This window comes from Tripterygium wilfordii, chromosome 3 (genome assembly GCF_013401445.1).
Source record: "Tripterygium wilfordii isolate XIE 37 chromosome 3, ASM1340144v1, whole genome shotgun sequence".
NCBI classification, from domain to species: domain Eukaryota; kingdom Viridiplantae; phylum Streptophyta; class Magnoliopsida; order Celastrales; family Celastraceae; genus Tripterygium; species Tripterygium wilfordii.
This window is the reverse complement of record NC_052234.1, coordinates 12,131,744-12,154,316: the sequence shown is the minus strand read 5'-3', so window position 1 is coordinate 12,154,316 and position 22,573 is coordinate 12,131,744. Positions and strand designations below refer to the sequence as shown.

Genomic DNA, 22,573 nt, shown 5'->3' with positions numbered 1-22,573 from the left:
TTGGACATATCTACCACTACGTACAGCTCCTCCATCACCCTATCAACGAGTTGCCATCGCTATAGAGCACGTAAATTGTAATCACTACGTCAAAGTTGGTTTGACAAGGAATTATCTAATACCTCCCATCACACCTGAATGGGTTCACTGTAGGCATGCTTGTGCAGCTGCATGAGTGAACACTCATATGGATTTATCAAATCTTTATCCAAAACTTTTATTCATGTGTTTGAATAAATTATTGTTTATGTCTTATAAAATTATGAAATTAATATAAAAAAAATATAATTTCTCTTTTCTTTAAACAAAAAAATTAAAAAGAAAAATAATAATTAAAAAAAACCAAACAGAAAATCTTAATGAAAGCATTTAAATTAATAAATGTATATATATATATATGTACGTAATATATATATATATATGTATGTATATATCTATATGTATATGTGTATGTGAGTGAGATGACATAAATTAAAAAAAAAAAAAAAAAAGAGACATGACATGACAACCTAGGGGAGGGGGTTTAAAATAGGGGGTTTATTTATACAAATCCTATTCATTATTAGGGCAAATGCAATGGGAATTAATTTGCTGGGCCAACATTTTTGTTGGCTCGGTCCCACCTCTATTACATAAAAAGTCAAGTCAAACACGAATTCTAATACAGCCACATCAGCAAAACACAAATTTCTATAAACTTTTTCTTCCCACACACTTTCTCTTTCCACCCAACCCAACAACATTCCATTCCTCCATATTATCCACAACAAAACTACATCAAAACATCAAATATCAATACATCCACATCAGCAAAACACTTATCCCAATACAGCCACATAAGCAAAACACATTTTACAATACAACCACATCAGCAAAAGACAATATCTTTGTTGGCCCAATACCACTTCACCATTGCATTTGCCCTTAGTACGTGAACTTCTGTTGTTGGCTGATTAACAAGTCAATGAAAATATTCTTTTTTATTTGTTGGAGTCTGCCTGATATTGCGGGAAATAACTTTTCTCTAGTTTCTTGGTTTTCCTTTTAAGATTTAAATTCGTATATTGGGCCATGAAAACACACACCCAAATGCAGTGCTAATTTTTGTTTGAATATTTTAAATTTTTTTCAAAAAAAAAATCTCTGCACAAAACACAATTTAAAATTTTTCAAAATTCAAAAAATTTGTCTCTTCTCTTTCGCTACTCAATTCCAATCAAAATCCGCTCCTTTGAAAAAATTACAGCATAACCACACAACGTAGACGCTTAAAAATGCCAAAAAACCCCCCAGCCAGCCCAGGAGGATTATTTGCCGTAGAATCAGAGAAACCTAAAAGCGGAATCTCCGCACCGCAGAGACCTTCATCAATCTTCCCTTCCTAAATATAAATAAAGAAAAATCCCTACAAAATTTTGAAACACGCACCTCCGCTTCAAAGTTCAAACTCCGCTCCACGGATCCCGATAAGTTTTGAATTTTTATCGCACATCATGAAAGCATCGCTCAAGTTCCGGGAGGACCAGAAGCCACTGTTTAGGGCCAAAGTTCCTCTCACTGTACTGGGCTTTCCGTTCCAATCAGGAGTTGTGGCTGGGGACTCCAAGGAGCTCACTCTCAATCTCGCAACTTTCTTCGAATCTGGACCCTCCATGAAGCTCTCCTATCGACCCAACGATACATGGAATCCTTTCTCCCTCGTCGTCAAGACTGGAACCGGATCGTTCGGTTCTCCGGTGTCGAGTTCTATGCTGATGAGCGCCGAGTTCAGTCTCCTCGGCCGTGGAAACCCTACCTTCATGCTCCACTTCAAGCCTCAGTTTGGGGACTTCTCTATCAAGAAGTCTCAGTCCTCTTCGGTTCTTGATAAGGTTACTGGTCACCAGAACGGTGCCGTTTCAGAAGTTGATGGATCTATTGAGGTTGTAGAGAAATCGGAGGTGAACAGCGGGTTTTACGGAAAGAGTATTACGGTGCTTCAGCCATATACTGCTGGGGCTCTTGCAAGCGCTTTGTCCGGCATCGAAGTGACGGCCAGGACGGCTCTTCCGGTTAGGAGCCACGCCGTTCTGAATTTCCGATGGGGTGTCAGGTTTCCGGCGGAGATGAAGAGTGTTGATCCAACGGCTGGGATTTCACTGAAGAAGATCCCCTTTTTGGTGATGAACAAGATTGGAATCGAACACGTGGACGGTAAGGATTCGAAGGAGAAGTCTGCGAAGGTTAACAATGATTTATATCTCCTTGGAGTCAGTGACATCGGAGAAGCCTGTTTCGCTGTGAAGCGTCAATTGGAGATTTTGCAAGCTGAGAACAGTTTATTGAAGAGAGCTGTAGAGGATCTCCGGCAAGAAATTGGGTCCACAAAGTCTCTTTCGCTTGCTGGAGATTCAAATTCCGGCAAATATAGAGAAACTGAGAGACCTGGAATGAAGGGTAAAATGGATCGTCGATTCACTGAGAAGTCGATGGAGGGAGATGGGAGTGAGAAGGCAGCTACTAATGCTGCCTAAACTCGTCGACCTGGCTCCGGTAGGTGCTTTTCAAATTTTTGTTCATCTGAATTTTGTTTTTTCTACGCAATGGGCTGGTTGATGTGGTTAAGCTTATGGCAATTTCCTGTGTATATTGTCTATAGTTGAAACAATGTGGAGTATCTATTGGGTTTTGTTTGAATCATGATTTGAACTAGAGATCCATATGACTCTGATGTTATATAGAAGAAGAGATTTTCCTGAATCAATGTTTTCAGCATCTGAACTTTATATGCAGGCTCAGATGATTATGACCTTTGTATGCTTATTGAATTTATATGACAGGCCTGGTTGATTTGCTAGCAGCCTAGGACAGAATTGCTAAACAATTATGGCCATGGGTGGACCAGTTAATATACCTGAGCTCTTTGGTCACCATGGCCTACCAGCTCACCAGAACAGAGCAATGTTAAATTGGACAAAAGAATCATATGTCCAAGCTTGAAATTCGAAATTTTTAAGCTTTCAAGGGTGGAGGGAAATTTCAGAATTGAAATACAATTAGCTTTTTTAGGTGGACAGCAACAGCCTATGAAAACAACGATGATCTGAACTTTCCTCCCAAGTGAGAAGCAACAGCAATAACCCATTGACTACTGGAAGATTGAAAGAGGAGTTCCAAGTGAGAAGCAAAATGGGACTCCTCTTTCATTTCGCAGTTGCTTTTGTACCCAATTCGTCTTCGCAGGTGGTCTCCGATGATGCAGGTGTGAAGCTGCTTCCCTTGAGAAACCAAGAAGCGAGACAAGATCGCAACAAATTTCCGTGGTTGTCTGTTGCTTCACAACTTTCTCGTTTGTAATCAATCGGGCTTTCGACAAATGGTAATTGGGTTTGTCCTTTCGGGAAAACTTCGATAAAATGATAATTGGGCTTTAATTATGATAAGTTTGGCCCACATGTATGCCAAGCCTATAGGCCCAATAAGCAGAAGAAAGGGATAGAGATCATTAGCAAAGTTGGGCCGTCAAAGTGGCAATAGACCAATTTGAACTTGAGCGGGCTGGGCCGTTGTAAACCCAATTCTATAACTGGCAATACTGTGAAAGTAGCCCGTGAAATAGAAATTTGTCGTATGCAACGTGTCCTCTTCTTATTGGATATTGATTCTCCCACCTGAAGTGGAGTCTGAAGGCCAATAGAGACACCGAAGGGGCATGCTCCTCTCACGATCCCAAAAGCTACCGTCTTTTCAGTTTTCACTTTTGCCTTCTCAACCCCAAAAAGAGCAAATTCTCCAAATTGAACTCAGATTCCTTCACATATGTATCCAATACATATATATAGGCGTATGCACATCTGTGGCTGGGCTGCTGCTTAAAAATCCTTCTCTTTCTCCTCTGTCACGTTTCTTGATTCATGGCTTTAGTCGAGAAGCTCGTCTCTCTCTCTTTTCTACCTTCACGCCATACCCACAAAGCCAACTCCTTAATCCCATCTCCCATTTGTTCTTTACAATGCAAAAGCTCTTCTTTTCCTTCACCTTTCACAGAGAAGCATTCTGTAGAGAGGTATCAAAGGGACCGGTGGGTTTACAGTGACAAACTGGAGCGGCAATTGCAACCCTTATCATGCTCTCTTCCCTCTGACACTGAATCAGTTAGGGAAAATGACATAGCTTTGCAGTTGCCGGAGTTGAAGAAGTTGTTAGAGGTGCTCAAAGAGAAAAGAGAAAAAGATTGTGTTGGTGGCGATGGAGATGGCAAGTTTGGACCGGGTAATGTGTTTTTGGTGGGGACAGGACCTGGGGACCCAGAGCTATTGACACTGAAGGCCGTGAGAGTGATAGAGAGTGCTGATTTGTTGTTGTATGATCGATTGGTGTCCAATGAAGTATTGGAATTGGTTAGTCCAGAAGCTAGATTGCTCTACGTTGGCAAAACTGCTGGCTACCACAGCAGAACCCAGGTAAATGCTTCTCTTTTTCTAGCTCAAATTTCCTAATCCTTGACAATCTCAATCATGTTTGTCGTTTGGGTTTATGGGTTTGTATTGATTTGTCTGCTTGGTTTGTTTTGTGGGTTAATTTGTTTAGATGCATTTTGAATGCTTAGTGAAGTTGCTTCTTAATCATGTTAATGCTTCTATTGATTTTCTTGAGGATTTCTATTAATTTCCTCTTTGCTGCCTAAACCAGTCATGACGTATGAGAACAGACAATTGGTTTAGACTTCTTTTTTGTATATCATACCAATATTACTTTGCTTCCTTCATGTATCCCTCTTGACATAGGTTTCTGATAAGGGGTATAAGAGTAAGTTGATGGGCTTAGACATTCTACAAGGTGTTGTTTGAATAGGTTTTACTCTCATTCTTTTTCCCTCCTGATAACATTAGACCAGAGAATTGTATGTGATTACAATACAAACAATACCCTTGTAAACCCTATCTTTGAAAGGTTACGAGGCTAAGTTCTCCCATGTAAGAAGGATTGAAGATAATCGTGTTATAACTCACACTGGTTTCTCCATGATCTTTATGATGAATCTCCTTCTACAGCTTCCCAAACTGTGAATCGGTGTATTATAGTTGTATTCCTTAGGACTAATCCCCTTACTAATCATTTCAAACCAAAGGATCCTGGCATCCCCAATCCGTACAATTTCACAAAGGCCATGAATCATGGTCCTATGAGGAGCATAACCCAACTTTAAGATCATTAAGAAATAAGAAGTGGAATGCCTCTTGTTGTTCTTCCTTCTTGCATAGCTGATTGATCACTCACTTATAATGATTCCTCTCAACCATTGTGTAAAGAAGTTCAACTCTCGGGCAAAGTTTGTCTCCTTACAAAAACCAGATACATTTTCAGGGTCCATCACATCTCGCAAAACCTTTCTATGAAGCTTATACAACCTTTAGATGCTTTTCCATTACAGAAAAATGCATGAATATAATAACTAGTGGCCTCTGCATCAACATCTGCCACAACACAAAGTCAACAATCTCCTGTCAAACTTTTAACGATGAATTTGTTTGCTGTCGTTTTGAATGGGCTATCTGGCTTTTTTGGCAACCTTTGATTGCTAACTTTATTTATTTTGAACTTATATTTTTGTTGAATAATGAATTGGGGAAAAAAAAGACTCATTGCTTCATGGGACTTATGCAGGAAGAGATACATGAGTTACTTCTAAGTTTTGCTGAAGCAGGTGCAACTGTTGTGAGACTTAAAGGAGGGGATCCCCTGGTGAGTGTTTGCTTATAGATGATTTATATTAAAGTCCTTATTTCAAGTCATTTTGCTTCCATTGAAAACTTAAAATGATGTGAAGAATTTTTACTACTTGCTTTCGCTTTAGGTGTTCGGGAGGGGTGGAGAAGAGATGGACTTTCTGCAACAGCAGGGGATTCAAGTGAAAATTGTTCCAGGTATCCTCCGACTCTTTTTAGTATCTTTCTTATACGACAAGTGATCTTAAAGTTGTGTATTTCCAATGTGCAAAAACTGTGCTTTAGATTTTATCCTTTGCTCTGGCCAATTGATATTCTGATAATATGAGAAATCATTCAATGCCAAGTGGTCTCAATACTCTCTTTCATATGAAGACAGGGCGGCATTAAATATGCAAATTATAACCAACTGCTCTTGGGCATGCAAATTCACCGATCTGAGGTTATAATTAGTATGGCGGTGTGTACAACAAATTGGGCCACGTGAGTAATTGTTACTGGTAAATGATTTATTGTGAGCAAACAGGGCGCCTTTTGAGGTTTAGAATGTAAAGTTCCTCTTTACGGGATGACAAAATGGTTATAACTCGTAAGGCTTTTAATACTTGAAAGTAACGAAAGAGTATATTAGATGTTACGATGGCGTGGTTATTGTTCTTATTGCTTTGCAGGTATCACTGCAGCTTCAGGAATAGCAGCGGAGCTGGGGATTCCATTAACTCATCGAGGTGTGGCAACTAGTGTTAGATTTCTCACTGGACACTCGAGAAAAGGAGGAAAAGATCCTCTATTTGTAGCGGAAAGTGCAGCTGACCCTGACTCGACCTTGGTTGTTTACATGGGCTTATCAACACTCCCTTCTCTTGCACTAAAGTTGATGCGGCATGGCCTGCCACCAGATACCCCTGCTGCAGCAGTTGAGCGAGGAACAACACCTCAACAGCGAACGGTAAGCATTACTTTGAGAGTGGGCTCTCTTGTTTATGTGGATCCTCATATTTTTCATCCTTATAGATCACAAATGTTTATATGTTGTGTCAACACAGCTAATGTTTGCGCATTTGTATTTGTGCATGGTCATTATGCAAGAATACATCACTAGTTTAGTGAGCCGGATACCCCAAGTTTGTGCTTCAGCCCACTCAATGGGGTGAGTGAGATCCCAATGAGGCTAACCTTGACTACTGCAGTCTTTTAAAAAACCTTATCGCCTTATAATGAATTCAAGAGGCGAACAACTTTAAGGAATGGTATATGCATGCACGAATGAGCTCTTGTTATCAAATTAATTCTCTTTTTATCTTCTCCCCCCTTTTGGTCCCAACTTATCAGGGGTCCATCAACGATTCTGCAGGTTTTTGCGGAACTTAAGGATCTTGCTGACAAGATTGCATCAGCAGAGTTAGTATCACCAACGCTTATCATCATTGGAAAGGTTGTCGGACTTTCACCATTCTGGCAGCAATCTTCAGAAGCAGCAGCATCCTGCTTAGTAAATGCTAAATAGGGGATATGAAGTCGTTTAAGGTAACTTGGTTTCTCCGCTTGACAAATTGAACAGTGAAGGACCGGCAGCTTAAGGGCTCGATCGAGACACATCCTGTTCAAATACAAGTTGCTTCAGTTTCTTGGTTAGAATTTGAGCCCAGTATGAGTTGCAGCAGAACATCCGGGACTTGGTTATGGTTATGGTTATGGTATCATTTGATCACATTGTTGGTTTTCCTGTTAAAAGCGCAACGATATAGTTGAAGATTAGAGCACATTGTTCATCGGCATCAGAAGGTAGTAGAGAGCGTTTGTCTTAAATTTTTTGCTGCTGTTCAATTTCTCTACATGTAGACATGATAGGCTGATGCTATTCTTTTAAAAGTTGAATCTTGAAGCTTTTTGACTTGAACCCATCTTTTGGCATGGATTTGATTTATTGTAAGAAAAATAGCTTTCATATGTTGAAAAAACAAAGTTAACGCGTGCGTTGATGAAGTGACAAGGTGTGAACCTTGGATTTGATTTATTGTAAGAAAAATAGCTTTGAGATGTTGAAAAAACAAAGTTAACGCGTGTGTTGATTAACGAGTGACAAGGTGTGAAACTCTTTCTTATTAAAGGTAGAGGTCACAAGTTCTATTCTCATCAAGAGCTCTTTTAGAGGTATATTCTTATAGGACTATCATAATAATGGTGGGTAAGTCCAGTTAGGCTCGTTGTCAGAGTGGACAAGTGACCTGAGGTTTAGATCTTGATCCAATTGTCACAAAATATCACGTTGAGTTGGGACTTACTTTGGATATAAAAAAAATAATATATATATATATATATATATTTATTGGGGAGGGAGATTTAAACAATGATGATCAAGATATATACATCATTATTACCTCTTCAATTAAATACTCGTGTGTTTCTCATTTTATATATGAAATCAAAGACATATGGAGAACCAATAAAATTAATTTGTGAAATTAGCTTTTAAACTGAATCATCATTAGCATATAATTACACATTAATTATGTATTCCACATGCCATGATCTGATAATCTGACACGACACGTACATCAATCAATAAGTCAAGTTTACATTTTTTTGCCCTTTTTGTCTTTTTCATATTTAATACCCCAAAATCTTTTTCGAGATCTTTTTTCTGAAATCCAAAGTACACTTGTCCACTATATAAATTATAAAACAATAATGATAAATAAATAAAAATCCAAGTTGTCTACAAATTATTGTTATTGTTTTCTTCATTTTGATTCTCTATTCGTTTTGATCAAAGGGAATCTCATATTGGTTGCACAGAAATTGATAAACATATTTTAACTTCAATTATTGTGGATAGGAATCAGATAATCAACCAATGATATCGGCTGGGTGCATGCGTGGCCCCATGATCTATCTTTTTGAAAAATCATATTTATATTTTTACATATTTTGTTATTCCAAACAAAAAAAATCAATTCAATATGAAAAAAGACATAGAAATGTTTTTCATTTACATTCAACCATCCAAAATTGTCATGTATTTTTCAATTTGAATTTGAATTTTATTTCTAATAAAAATAAATAGTTGAAATTGTCAATACAATCAAAATATAAATACGATTTTAAAAATATATATATATATATATGGTACTGTAGTCTGACTACAGCGGCCCCCTTCATCAGATCTGGATTAGGTCTACCTTACAAAATAATACTCAAACACATCAAGGAGTCAATTTACTGAATGGAAAAATAATCCTTTAAGTCTGTCTAGGAAATGAAAGCGAAAAGAAGAAGAAGAAGAAGAATACAAACAAACAAACAAAAATAATAATGTTTTCTTTTGAAAATTAGATAATATTCTTCATCACATGCTCTTATCTTCGATCCGCACTAAATTGTAGATATATATATATATATATATTTATTATTATATGTACAATAATTGACCGTCTTGTTTGGATCGGAAATGAGAGACATCCACATACATATTATTATTTTCTATTGTAATCACCTCGTGATATGGACCGACAGAGGCTTAATTATTGTTTATCTTCAACGATTATCATGTATATTGATGAATCTAGTTGTGCCTGTAACTGTTCAACAATGGTTTAATTTAATATCTATGAAGCCATCACCTTCTTGGTTTGTCCTTTTGGTAACTCATAACGTCTTCGTACAAGGTTGTCATTTGGACATCTGACGAGTCCGTTTGGCAAACACTTTTGAGTAGCATTTATACTACTTAATAGCATATAGGCTACTTGCAAACCAAAAGTGTCTGTCAAACAAACCCGATATGAAACTAAACTCAAGCCATTATATCCGCACATACATAAATTTCTCATATGATGACAGAGTAAATTAGGTCGAAACCTAATGTGTAACCATAAAAATGATGGTCTCAGTGAAAATTAAACTCACAATCTTCCGAATTCATACCACCCATTTCTTAAGAGGTGCATAAAAACACATGCAGATTTAATTATGACCCAATTAATTAAAAACTTCTTTATCATAAACGTTAAAAGATCAATTTTTGAATGGATTCATTGTCTTCCATGGAAAGTGACAACTTTGAGCATCATCAACTCCTTCAACCCCCCATTTCATTTTAATTTTAAAGAGCAGTTAAGATGTCACAAATCTTAAAATGGCTAGTTTATAATTAATTTAACAATTAAATTAGTGGTCAATAACAATAGGAATAAAATAGCATAATTTTTTTTTTGATAAATAAAAAGGTTTGGTCGTTGGCACCCATTATTTACAACGCAATTAAAACGATGGGAATTGCAGGGGCCATCCCCCTCATCAAAAAGATGAGGTACGTAGCAGCCCCCCACTACCCAATTAATATAGCCAACCTAACTATTTCAAAGAGATGACATAATTTATAATTATATTAATGCAAGCATTCAATGTGAAACTCTTCTCCCTCTTCATTTATCACACACCCTTTAAAATATATATATATATATATATATATATATATATATATATATATATATAAACTTTATAATACTTATACAGAAATTTTCGTATGCATGTAGATGTAAAATGTAGATCATTTTTTCATCTCTGATTTAGAAATCGTGGTTCCCAAAGCAATGGTTCCATTTGTAATTTTTTATTTATCTATATCATTGAAAAGTGGTCCGTATTTGACACCTGCATGAAACAATTTCATTAAAATCATTTTTATTATGATTTATATTTAACTTAAAATTCATAAATTCTATTTATCTGTTTTACTTTAGGGTAACGTATCTATTTCCAACTTGGTCCCACTTAATGTGCTTTTGGTAATATTCTCCACCAATCACCTAACTTTATCAGCCAAGAATTCTCTCTCAGTATGGAGACAAGTGCCCTCACTACTCATGAATACAAAACTATTTCTCACATTACTCATGCCCCTCAGCCATGTCCGAGGGGTATGAAGGTCATCACAATGGGTGGAAAACTACCTAAATCTCAAACCCCCTTGTGAGAATAGAACCATGGACCTCAAGGTACTGAGCAGACAACCTGACCAACCAGACTATCTCCCAAGGACGGAGCCACGTTGATCCTGAGGGGGTCACATGCCCCCCATGGATTTCTTAAAAAAATATACTACATATTCATATATAGTTTACAAGCATAGCGGAAAATTGTAGTTAGTTCAAAGGTGGTTTACTTGGTAGCTCTAGTATTGAGGTTCGAGTCTTATGTAAGCAATGTCACACACATATATATATATATATATATATATATATATATATATATATATATTTTCTAATTTTCATTCTTAGTATCAGCAAGCCACATACTTTTTGTTTTTGTTTTTTGTTCTTATGTTTATTTTCATTTCGAAATTCCTGAGCAGCTTGAGTTTTGTTATTCTTAAATTATTTTATGCTTGGTTTTGTTTATTTTAAATTATTTTATTTTTTAAAATTATCTCTTTATCAAAAACAAATAACTTAATTAGATAGTCAAATTTAATAGTTCTATTACTGAGATACGATAACCCAGAATCATAAAAACTACTGATTATAAAATATATTATTCATTTTGGTTGTTCTCTCACTAATATAAAATAATATATGTAATTCAATTAAAATTATTATAGTATTGCAAATGAAGTTTTATTTATTGGACTAAATATTAATAAAAAAATATCAATCCAACATGGAATATAGTATTGACAAAATCGAAATTTAACCCTTTCACGCATAGATATACATAAAGTAGCCATGACTATATTCCAGTCCAAAGGGTAGCTTACGTGTCTTTGTAGGAAATTTGAATATAATGGTTGACACTCTGCCCTTAGGCTGTTAGGCAGACAAGGATTCAATTAAGGTTACAATAATTTTTATTCAACGAGTTATGTAGTCATATTTTTTTTTTTAACAATTATATAATTCTATTTTTTTTTTCTTTCTAAATCTATGTAGAGACAATTTCCATTTATAAATGCAACGACTCACCATCATCAATTACTTTTTTTTTTAATATCATTGATTGCTTGAATAGTTAAAATCATGATGGTTGTTGGAAAAATGACTTTGGAATATATATTTTCCACATGCATTCAACCACGTGAAATATTATTATTATTGTACGACTATTGACGATAATAATAATTCAAGCAATCCTTCGCCATCGGCCATCGCCCTTCGCACTGGCCTCTATAAAAACAAGCGGAGGCTCAACCCTAAACCACACCAAAATATTCGTTTCTTCTTCAAGAAAAGAGAAAGAATGATGAATTCTCAGATTCAGAGACTCACCACCCCCAAACCCTATTCTCTTCTAGGGAGACCCTCCTCTCTGACCCAGATCGGTTTCAGTACATCAGTACTTCCTCTTCAATTTCAAAGGCAATGTAATAATTACCCACAAAACCAGAAGAAACATGCTATGAGAAGCACTGGTTCTAATAATAATGGCAATGTGAAAGCGTTGTTTACACCTTCAAAGACCGAGAAGACGGTTGCAGTCAAGGGAACTATCACAGTTACACTCCCAGTCATCGGTGGTTCCTTCTCTATTAATGATCTTCTTGGTAGAAGTTTTCTTCTTGAGCTTGTAAGCTCAGAGCTTGATCCCAGTAAGTAGGGCAATCATTAACTTTCACTCATCTTTATTACAGTCCCGTACCTCAGTTTTCGCCCCACCCAAGGCCGCCACTGCTATATAGATATGTGCATGACTATATATATTGTGGTGTTGTTTTTTGTGTTCTGGTACAGATACAGGGGAAGAGAAGCCAACGGTGAAGGACTATGCACTGAAAGTGAGCCAATCATTGACGGAGGCAAAGTTTGTGTGTAACTTCAAGGTGCCGGTGGGGTTTGGAGAGGTCGGAGCAATAATTGTAGAGAATCAACATCTCAGAGAGTTGTTTTTCAAGGAGATAGTGCTTCAAGGCCTCCCTGATGGCTCTCTCACTGTCACCTGCGAGTCATGGGTTCATTCCAAGCATGCCAACCCCAATGATAGGGTCTTTTTCACCAATAAGGTAGGTCCTTAATTAATTCTCATTTTTCCGATCGATCCACAATTAAATTATTGTTATATTTACCCAAAAAAATTTAATATATCAATATGTGTTGATTTCTCCCATCCATTTGATTTTGATCGGATTATTTTGGACTTTTTTTTTATATATAATGGAAAAAATAGAACTTGGGGACCTCTTTCAAGAGTAATTTCAACTTAGTGGCTCGTAAGTTTGTACATAAATATACAAAGTTAAGCAATATTAATTGTATGGTAGAGTCCTTCTCTGGTGTGGGATCCCGCACCTGAGAAGGTGCCTAAATGGGTAAGTTTTCATAAAAAGCAAGTGTTAGGTACATGTCTCACACTTATAAAACCTGTCTTTTTAAGGTAGATCCACACCATTTTCGGTTCTGAAGTACGGGATCCCGCACCTAAGAAGGGGACTTGTATAGTATACCAATAATGAAATTTAAAATTCTAAATGGTCAAAGGCGACTAATCTATAAATACTAATATTTTTGAAATTATTTTGGATTCAAGTCACCGGACTCTAAATTTTCCTTTGATGAGGACTCAACCGGGATTATATTTTTTATCTGGGCCTTGTGTACTAATGTTTGAATTTGTGCCCAGTCATACTTGACGGACGAAACTCCGGCTGGGCTGAAGAGGTTGAGGGCGCAAGAACTGGCGAATTTGAGAGGAAATGGAACGGGAGAAAGAAAATTAACTGATAGGATATACGATTACGATAAATACAATGACCTTGGCTATCCAGATAGCAGTAATCCAAGACCAATTCTAGGTGGCCAGGACCTCCCCTACCCTAGGCGCTGCAGAACAGGGCGTGCTCCCACTAAAACTGGTAATTAATTTTTCAACCGATGATTGTCAATTCAATCATGGAAATTGAGTCTGGTTCTAAATTTGACCTAAATTTTAGATCCAAATTCGGAGAAGAGAAGCTTGATTATGTACGTGCCAAGGGACGAATCATTCTCAGCTGTGAAGACGGTGGGATTCGGGGTTAATATCCTGAGTAATGTATTTAATTCGCTCCTACCTACGCTTGAGACAGCACTGGTGGATCCATCCCTCGGCTTCCCCTTATTCACTCATATTGACACACTCTTCGACGAAGGAGTCAACATACCCAAACCTAAAGACAATCCTGGTTTCCTCAAATCAGTCCTCCCTAATTTGATTGACACTGTTCAGAATGGAGTAGACGATCGCGTGCTTTTTGACACTCCTGAAATGATGGACAGTACGTATTCACCATCTCAATCTGAATCTCACTCTCACAATCTCACAATCTCACTTGTAATTTCTTTTATTTTTTTTCTTTTGCAGGAGACAAGTTCTCCTGGTTCAGAGATGAGGAATTTTCTCGTCAAACGCTTGCGGGTCTTAATCCCCTTAGCATTCAGTTAGTCACGGTGAGATTATTTTTTATCATGTATGGCTGACGAGATGTTTAATAATTTATGATTATATGTATTTTTAATTAAGTTTTTGTACATAATTAATTTCATGAAGGAATGGCCGTTGAGAAGTGGTCTTGATCCTGCCATCTATGGTCCAGCTGAATCAGCCATCACGACAGAGCTAATCGAAAAGGAGATTAAAGGCGTAATGACTGTTGAAGAGGTATACATGTTCATACTAAATGAACAAGACCCATTAGAAGAATGGATGATGTTCATGTATATGTTGTTGATTGATTATCTTTGTATAAATTTGGGTACTAGGCATTGCAGCAGAAGAAGCTATTTATTCTGGATTATCATGATGTGTTCATGCCTTACGTGAACAAGATAAGAGAGCTTGATAATACCACAATGTATGCTTCTCGGACGTTGTTCTTCCTCACTGAAGACAGCATACTAAGGCCTGTTGCAATTGAACTTGTTCGTCCACCTTCTGGCGACAAGCCCCAATGGAAGCAAGTTTTCACACCTAGCTTTGATGCCACTGGATGCTGGCTATGGAGGCTAGCCAAGGCTCATGTTACTGCTCATGACTCTGGTTATCATCAACTCATCAGCCACTGGTAATTAACTCTAGTGAACACAAAATGAGCTCACCACAAGCCAACTCATGCTGGTTGTTTGGGCATTTTCGTCGAACACCTGGCGTGTTTGGTCTGCATCACCACCCCTTAGTTCAACTCTCTTAATAAGCTCTGCCTTTCTTATTTTCAGGCTAAGGACTCATTGCTGCGTAGAGCCATATATTATTGCCTCTAATAGGCAATTGAGTGCAATGCATCCAATATATAGGCTTCTGTACCCTCATTTCAGATACACAATGGAAATCAACGCGCTTGCTCGCCTACAACTCATCAATGCAGATGGAGTAATTGAGAGTACCTTCTCACCAGGGAAGTATTCAATGGAGATCAGTGCAGTTGTTTATGGCCAATCCTGGAGGTTTGACACGGAAGCCTTGCCCGCTGACTTGATTAGAAGGTATACTTTATAATACAAAATAGCAGCACTGTCTGTGAAGCACAATTTATCCCAAAATCTTAAAACTACCACTGTTTTGTCAATTACAGGGGAATGGCAGTTGAGGATCCAACAGCTAAACATGGCCTAAAGCTAACAATCGAAGACTATCCTTATGCCAATGATGGTCTACTATTATGGGATATTATTAAGGAATGGGTTAGTGACTATGTCAACCAGTACTACCAAGACCCCTCAAAAGTGGAGTCGGATACTGAACTTCAGGCTTGGTGGACTGAGATTAAAACCAAAGGCCATGAAGACAAGAAAGATGAGTCATGGTGGCCTGTTCTCAATACCCCAGAAGATCTAATCCAAATTTTGACAACCATAATTTGGGTAGCTTCAGGACACCATGCTGCAGTGAACTTTGGTCAGTACAATTTTGGTGGGTACTTCCCAAATCGACCATCGATAACCAGAAAAAACATGCCAACAGAAGACCCCACAGAGGAAGAGCTGAGGAACTTCTTGAAAAGGCCAGAGGATGCACTCTTACAATCCTACCCATCACAAATTCAGGCAACTAAAGTGATGTCTGTTTTGAACGCTTTGTCAAGCCATTCAACAGACGAGGAGTACCTTGGTGAGACTCCAGAGCCATCTTGGGTTGCAAATCCAGTCATCAATGCTGCATATGAGCGATTTAATGCTAGATTGAAAGAGCTTGAAGGGATTATTGATGGCAGGAATGCTGACTTGGCATTAGCCAACAGAAGTGGAGCTGGAATTGTTCCTTATGAGCTCTTGAAGCCATTCTCTGGAACTGGTGTCACGGGGAAGGGAGTCCCCAACAGCATCTCCATCTAAGTTTTCCACCATGCTGATCAATGCAAATGGGGTTACTGGCTTTTTATCAATAAACGCATGTTCAATAATGGCTCTTGTAACCTTTTTATCCAATTTGGCTTGCTCGAATAATTTCTCGTATCTGTTATTTGAAGATTTGCCATGAAATGTGCTTTGCAGAGTTGCCTCTTATTCACATTATTTGTCATCGATCATTCATCTCCATTGAAGACCATCTTTTATGTACTTATCTTCAATGAGAAGCCCAATGGCCAGATTCTACTTTCTATTCAAGACCTATAAACTAATGGGCAATGGGTCAATTGTTAAATCATATCCTTATCTTATAAAATAGAGTGTTCTCCAGTTAAATCTTAAAACTTGACTTCCTAATTAAGGAACTGTTTAATTAAATCTTATAGCCTAATAATGATCAAATCTTGGTCAATGATATTAAATAATCCTATATATATATATATGCTGTCTGCGTCTCTTTCATGTTCAGTAGCTCATCGAAGAGCTTCTTGTCGAGACCATTTAAGAGCCAGTCTGTCTTTGCATAATTATTGGTGTGTTTCCTGTCAAATCGGATAGGTTTTATAGTTGGTGAACTTGCCGTTTTCTCTTGTTTAACTGTTCAATATGAAACTTTCACTCTTCTTCAACATAATTTGTAATTATATTAAAGAAATCATTCTGTTAACATATATATAGTTCATAACCATCAACAAACACGTTTTTTGGAGAAAAATATCTCATAGCTAGTAACTCCGCAGTTAAGAAGAGAAAATCGTTCAATATATCCTTCAAAAACCAGATAACCCAAAACAGGTAATATTGTTGATGTGTATTAGACTGAAAATTATAATACATTCAATATGAAACTTTCACTATTCTCACTATTTATTTATCACAAACCCGTTAAAATATAAAAACTTTATTTTGTCTCAGTTATGTATTCCTAAGGGCACTTATTAATGATTCATTACATCATATCATAGCATGTCATGTGTGATCAACATTCTTCATATTCAAATGCACATTTTTTATTATTATTTAGTGCCTTAATATACTCTTTATCATTTTCGTGTATATATCGTGTGTATATTTTTTTTCAACTTGGTAATAATAGGATAGTTGCAATATTTTTTTTCTTAAATTCCTAGGCCATTATCCAGATGGCGTTAACAAAAAAAAAATACTAATATATCTCTTTCAAACTTGGTCCCACTAAATGTCATTTGGTAATATTCTCCACCAATCAGCTCACTTTATCATCCAAGAATTATCTCTTGATTTTTATTATCATTTTCTAGTACCACATTTCTCAATATGGAGACAAGTGTGATAATGTGATGACAAGTACGTCCTGACAGGACATTTCCCACATGTCCCATGCATAAATGGTTAGGCGGCCCTTAATCTCCCGGGAACATTTTATTTTCAAGACGTAAACAAGAAGAAATACAAATTGTTAGGGTCATTAATCTGTTGGAAATCCACGATATTTTCTGGATCTCAAGTACGGATTTATGTATGCATGACTATATATCCATCGTCACCATCAATATAGATATGAATAATTAAAATCTGATTGAAACAAGAGAGGGAGATTCAAACCCTAATTATTAAAATCATACACATCATCTTTACAACTTTAATTAGTGATTCGGGTGTATGGTGTTCATGGTGGTAAAACTGACTTTTGGGATATCTATTTCCCACAAGCATTCACCACGTGAAACAGATTGTCATTGAACGACCATAAGACTATTGACTATTCAAATACTTGCACCCATCAGCCATCGCCCTGGCCTCTATAAAAACAACCCTAGATTCAACCCAAAACCTCACCAAAAACACTCCTTTCTTCTTCTGGCTAGAAAATAGAAAGAATGATGAATTCTCAGCTTCAGAAACTCACCACCCCCAAACCCTATTCTCCTGTAGGGAGACCCTCCACTTTCACCCAGCTCGGTTTCAGTACCTCACTTCCCCTTCAATTTCAAAGGCAATGTAATAATTACCCTCGAAACCAGAAGAAACATGCGATGAGAAGCACTAGTTCTAATAATATTGGTAATGTCAAAGCTTTGTTTACATCTTTTGCGACCGATAAGACAGTCTCAGTGAAGGCAACTACTACAGTTACGCTGCCAATCGTTGGTGGTTCCTACTCTATTACAGATCTTCTTGGTAGAAGTTTTCTTCTTGAGCTTGTAAGCTCGGAGCTTGATCCCAGTAAGTAGGACAATAACCTCCCCTCATCCTTATGTATATACACACAGTGTGTCGTGGACTCCACATATTTCATATCTTGTGCATACAACTCAGCTGTTGGGATATCTATCATACTCGTTTAGCAGATAAATCAATATTATCGTGGTGGGGTGTTTTTGTTTTGTTACAGAAACAGGGAAAGAGAAGGCAACGGTGAAGGACTATGCGCTTAAAGTGAGCCAGTCGTTGACGGAGGCAAAGTTTGTGTGTGACTTCAAGGTGCCGGTGGAGTTTGGAGAGGTTGGAGCAGTGATTGTAGAGAATCAACACCGCAGAGAGCTGTTTTTCAAGGAGATCGTGTTTGAAGGCCTGCCTGAGGGGCCTCTCACTGTTACCTGCGAGTCATGGGTTCATTCCAAGCATGACAACCCCAATGACAGAGTCTTCTTCATCAATAAGGTCGTCCTTAATTCTCACTTGTCCAATCCCCAATTAAATTAAATGTAATAATATTATTGAGGAATTCTCAGATTAAATCCTAAAATGAGGTTTTAAAATAAGATCTTAACTTTTATGGTTCATTTTTAGGGTTCAAATATTTTTTTAAAATTTGAAAAAAAAATATTTATATTTTGATCGGTCTTACAAAACTAACGATATATTTTTTTCCAATCCCCAATTTGAAATGTATGTAAAATGTCATTTGTTTTATATCCAACGATCCAAAATTATCATACATTATTCATATTGAATTTGATTTTTGTTTTAAACAAAAAAAATATTGTTGGGTTCATAAAACCGATCAAAATATAAATATATTTTTTCTAAATTTAAAAAAAATATATTTTAAACCATAATAGTTAAGACCTCATTTTAAGAGCTCATAAAAGAATTCTTTTAATAATATTATTATTAACAACGATTTTTATTTACCCAAATAATTAATATATCAATACGTGTTCATTTTGGATTTTGGAGACTTTCTAATTACGTAGAGTTTACGATTCACATATGAAGGGAGAGAATAACTCAAAATGTTAGAAAATTTTTAAAATAAACAAATAAAAATGTGATGTGATGTGACATACTTTCTAAATCGTTATATTTAAGTCGTAGACTCTATTAATTTTGAACGAATACGATCACCCAAAAATATTGACTTCTAGCATCCCATTTGATTGGACTTTTTTTATTTAATGGAAAATTAGAACTTGGGGACCTCTATCAAGAGTAAATGGTCAAAGGTCACTAATTTCTAACGAGTATTATTTATTTTTTAAAAAAATTTGGATTAAGGTGACTGGACTCTAATTTTTCTTTGATTAGGACTCATCCGGAATTATATTTTATCCGGGTCTTGTGTATTAATGTTTGAATTTGTTTGTACCCAGTCCTACACCGCCGAGGAAACTCCGGCTGGGCTGAAGAGGTTGAGGAAGCAAGAACTGGAGCTTTTGAGAGGAGATGGAACGGGAGAAAGAAAATTAACTGACAGGATATACGATTACGATACATACAATGACCTTGGTTCTCCAGATAGCAATAATCCAAGACCAGCCCTCGGCGGCAAGGATCTCCCCTACCCTAGGCGCTGCAGAACAGGGCGTCCTCGCACTAAAACTGGTAATTGATTTTGCAGCCTATTGTCAATTTAGTAATGGAAATTGAGTCTGGTTCTAAATTTGACGAATTTTTAGATCCAAATTCGGAGAAAAGAAGCTTGATTATGTACGTGCCAAGGGACGAATCATTCTCAGCTGTGAAGACGGTGGGATTCGGGGTTAACATCCTGAGTAATGTAATGAGTTCGCTGCTACCTCAGCTTGAGACGGCACTGGTGGATCCATCCCTCGGCTTCCCCTTATTCACTCATATTGACACACTCTTCGATGAAGGAGTCAACATACCCAAGCCTAAAGACAATCCTGGTTTCCTCAAATCAGTGCTCCCTAATTTGATAAGCACTATTCAGGATGGAGTAGACGATTACGTGCTTTTTGACACTCCTGAAATGATGGACAGTACGTATTCACAATCTCAATCTCAATCTCACTCTCACAGTCTCATTTATTTTTATTTTTTTCTCTTGCAGGAGACAAGTTTGCCTGGTTCAGAGATGAGGAATTTTCTCGTCAAACGCTTGCGGGTCTTAATCCATTTAGCATTCAGTTAGTCACGGTGAGATTATGTTGTATGGCAAACGAGATGTTTAATAATTCATGATCGTATATCCATGTATATGTGTAAGTGTATTTAATTAAATTTTTGTACATGATTAATTTCATGAAGGAATGGCCTTTGAGAAGTAGTCTTGATCCTGCCATCTATGGTCCAGCTGAATCAGCAATTACGACAGAGATAATCGAAAAGGAAATTAAAGGCGTAATGACTGTTGAAGAGGTATACATGTTCATACTAAATGTATAAGACCCATTAGAAGCATCGATTATGTTCAAGTACATGTTGGTGATTGATTATCTTTGTATAAATTTGGGTACTAGGCATTGCAGCAGAAGAAGCTATTTATTCTGGATTATCATGATGTGTTCATGCCTTACGTGAACAAGATAAGAGAGCTTGATAATACCACAATGTATGCTTCTCGGACATTGTTCTTCCTCACTGAAGACAGCATACTAAGGCCTGTTGCAATTGAACTTGTTCGTCCACCTTCTGGCGACAAGCCCCAATGGAATCAAGTTTTCACACCTAGCTTTGATGCCACTGGATGCTGGCTATGGAGGCTAGCCAAGGCTCATGTTACTGCTCATGACTCTGGTTATCATCAACTTATCAGCCACTGGTAATTAACTCTAGTGAACACAAAATGAGCTCACCACATGCCAACTCACGCTGTTTGTTTGGGCATTTCGTCGAACACCTGGTGTGTTTGGGCTGCATCACCACCCCTTAGTTCAACTCTCTTAATAAGCTTTGCCTTTCTTATTTTCAGGCTAAGGACTCATTGCTGCGTAGAGCCATATATTATTGCCTCTAATAGGCAATTGAGTGCAATGCATCCAATATATAGGCTTCTGTACCCTCATTTCAGATACACAATGGAAATCAACGCGCTTGCTCGCCTACAACTCATCAATGCAGATGGAGTAATTGAGGGCACCTTCTCACCAGGGAAGTATTCAATGGAGCTCAGTGCAATTGTTTATGGCCAATCCTGGAGGTTCGACATGGAAGCCTTGCCTGCTGACTTGATTAGAAGGTATACCATATAATACAAAATAGAAGTACTATCTGTGAAGCACAATTTATCCCAAAATCTTAAAACTACTACTGTTTTGTCAATTACAGGGGAATGGCAGTTGAGGATCCAACAGCTAAACATGGCCTAAAGCTAACAATTGAAGACTATCCTTTCGCCAATGATGGCCTACTACTATGGGATATTATTAAGGAATGGGTTAGTGACTATGTCAACCACTACTACCAAGACCCCTCAAAAGTGAAGTCGGACAGTGAACTTCAAGCTTGGTGGACTGAGATTAGAACCAAAGGCCACGAAGACAAGAAAGATGAGTCATGGTGGCCTGTTCTCAATACCCCAGAAGATCTAATCCAAATTTTGACAACCATAATTTGGGTACCTTCAGGACACCATGCTGCAGTGAACTTTGGCCAGTACACATTTGGTGGGTACTTCCCTAATCGACCGACAATAACCAGGAAAAACATGCCAACAGAGGACGCGACAGAGGAAGAGCTGAGGAACTTCTTGAAAAGGCCAGAGGATGCACTCTTGCAATCCTACCCATCACAAATTCAGGCAACTAAAGTGATGTCTGTTTTGAACGCTTTGTCAACCCATTCAACAGATGAGGAGTACCTTGGTGAGACTCCAGAGCCATCTTGGGTTGCAAATCCGGTCATCTATGCTGCATATGAACGATTTAACGCTAGGTTGAGAGAACTTGAAGGGGTTATTGATGGCAGGAATGCTGATTTGGAATTAGCCAACAGAAGTGGAGCTGGAATTGTTCCTTATGAGCTCTTGAAGCCATTCTCTGAAAGCGGTGTCACAGGGAAGGGAGTCCCCAACAGCATCTCCATCTAAGTTTTCCACCATGCTGATCAATGCAAATGGGGTTGCTGTCTTTCTTTTTTTATTTTTTATTTTTTTATCAATAAAAGCATGTTCAATAATGGGTCTTGTAACCTTTTTATCCAATTTGGCTTGTTCGAATAAAACGCATGTTCACATCCTTGGCTTATAAAATACTGTTCTTTAGTTAAAAATTAAAACTTAGAATTTTAATTCAATCTTATAGCCTAAGAGCAACTCCAACCGGGTTGCTATGTGGACTTAACTACTATTATACACCCCCAACCTAAAAAAATTCATCTTCAACA

The 22,573-nt window shown here is 37.4% G+C and overlaps 4 protein-coding genes across 5 annotated transcripts; all 4 read left to right on the top strand.

Moving 5' to 3' along the window:
* Positions 1–1,246: 1,246 nt before the first annotated feature.
* On the top strand, positions 1,247–2,765 carry LOC119991432. The gene has a single exon (XM_038837789.1). It carries the CDS (start codon positions 1,494–1,496, stop codon positions 2,511–2,513), a length of 1,020 nt encoding a protein of 339 aa, XP_038693717.1. The 5' UTR covers positions 1,247–1,493; the 3' UTR covers positions 2,514–2,765.
* A 912-nt stretch (positions 2,766–3,677) lies between these two features.
* Positions 3,678–7,718, top strand: LOC119991417 (uroporphyrinogen-III C-methyltransferase-like). 2 transcript variants are annotated; one of them, XM_038837782.1, is made up of 5 exons: positions 3,678–4,442; positions 5,647–5,724; positions 5,837–5,906; positions 6,380–6,657; positions 7,041–7,718. In XM_038837782.1, exons 1-5 carry the CDS (start codon positions 3,894–3,896, stop codon positions 7,077–7,079), a joined length of 1,014 nt encoding a protein of 337 aa, XP_038693710.1. In that variant the 5' UTR covers positions 3,678–3,893; the 3' UTR covers positions 7,080–7,718. The 2 variants fall into 2 exon arrangements, with proteins under 2 accessions (XP_038693710.1, XP_038693703.1); XM_038837775.1 differs by having other exon boundaries at positions 3,683–4,442; positions 7,063–7,718.
* Positions 7,719–11,884: 4,166 nt separating this feature from the next.
* Positions 11,885–16,184, top strand: LOC119993865 (linoleate 13S-lipoxygenase 2-1, chloroplastic-like). Its single transcript, XM_038841165.1, has 9 exons — positions 11,885–12,294; positions 12,437–12,705; positions 13,323–13,554; positions 13,633–13,956; positions 14,043–14,128; positions 14,229–14,339; positions 14,441–14,742; positions 14,894–15,160; positions 15,250–16,184. The coding sequence occupies exons 1-9, from the start codon at positions 11,946–11,948 to the stop codon at positions 16,007–16,009; spliced, it is 2,700 nt and encodes an 899-aa protein (XP_038697093.1). The 5' UTR covers positions 11,885–11,945; the 3' UTR covers positions 16,010–16,184.
* Positions 16,185–17,845: 1,661 nt separating this feature from the next.
* On the top strand, positions 17,846–22,451 carry LOC119995048 (linoleate 13S-lipoxygenase 2-1, chloroplastic-like). The gene is made up of 9 exons (XM_038841409.1): positions 17,846–18,229; positions 18,399–18,667; positions 19,600–19,831; positions 19,906–20,229; positions 20,301–20,386; positions 20,498–20,608; positions 20,710–21,011; positions 21,162–21,428; positions 21,518–22,451. The coding sequence occupies exons 1-9, from the start codon at positions 17,884–17,886 to the stop codon at positions 22,275–22,277; spliced, it is 2,697 nt and encodes an 898-aa protein (XP_038697337.1). The 5' UTR covers positions 17,846–17,883; the 3' UTR covers positions 22,278–22,451.
* Positions 22,452–22,573: the final 122 nt, after the last annotated feature.

Excerpts from the sequence above, each read along its gene's own strand:
- LOC119991432 (XM_038837789.1), top strand. The coding sequence starts at position 1,494 with ATGAAAGCATCGCTCAAGTTCCGGGAGGACCAGAAGCCACTGTTTAGG.
- LOC119991417 (XM_038837775.1), top strand. The coding sequence starts at position 3,894 with ATGGCTTTAGTCGAGAAGCTCGTCTCTCTCTCTTTTCTACCTTCACGC. Across the intron at positions 4,443-5,646 it reads GCTACCACAGCAGAACCCAG|GAAGAGATACATGAGTTACT; the intron begins GTAAATGCTTCT and ends GGACTTATGCAG. Across the intron at positions 5,725-5,836 it reads TTAAAGGAGGGGATCCCCTG|GTGTTCGGGAGGGGTGGAGA; the intron begins GTGAGTGTTTGC and ends CTTTCGCTTTAG.
- LOC119993865 (XM_038841165.1), top strand. The coding sequence starts at position 11,946 with ATGATGAATTCTCAGATTCAGAGACTCACCACCCCCAAACCCTATTCT. Across the intron at positions 13,957-14,042 it reads CACTCCTGAAATGATGGACA|GAGACAAGTTCTCCTGGTTC; the intron begins GTACGTATTCAC and ends TTTCTTTTGCAG. Across the intron at positions 14,743-14,893 it reads CATCAACTCATCAGCCACTG|GCTAAGGACTCATTGCTGCG; the intron begins GTAATTAACTCT and ends TCTTATTTTCAG.
- LOC119995048 (XM_038841409.1), top strand. The coding sequence starts at position 17,884 with ATGATGAATTCTCAGCTTCAGAAACTCACCACCCCCAAACCCTATTCT. Across the intron at positions 21,012-21,161 it reads CATCAACTTATCAGCCACTG|GCTAAGGACTCATTGCTGCG; the intron begins GTAATTAACTCT and ends TCTTATTTTCAG. Across the intron at positions 21,429-21,517 it reads CCTGCTGACTTGATTAGAAG|GGGAATGGCAGTTGAGGATC; the intron begins GTATACCATATA and ends TGTCAATTACAG.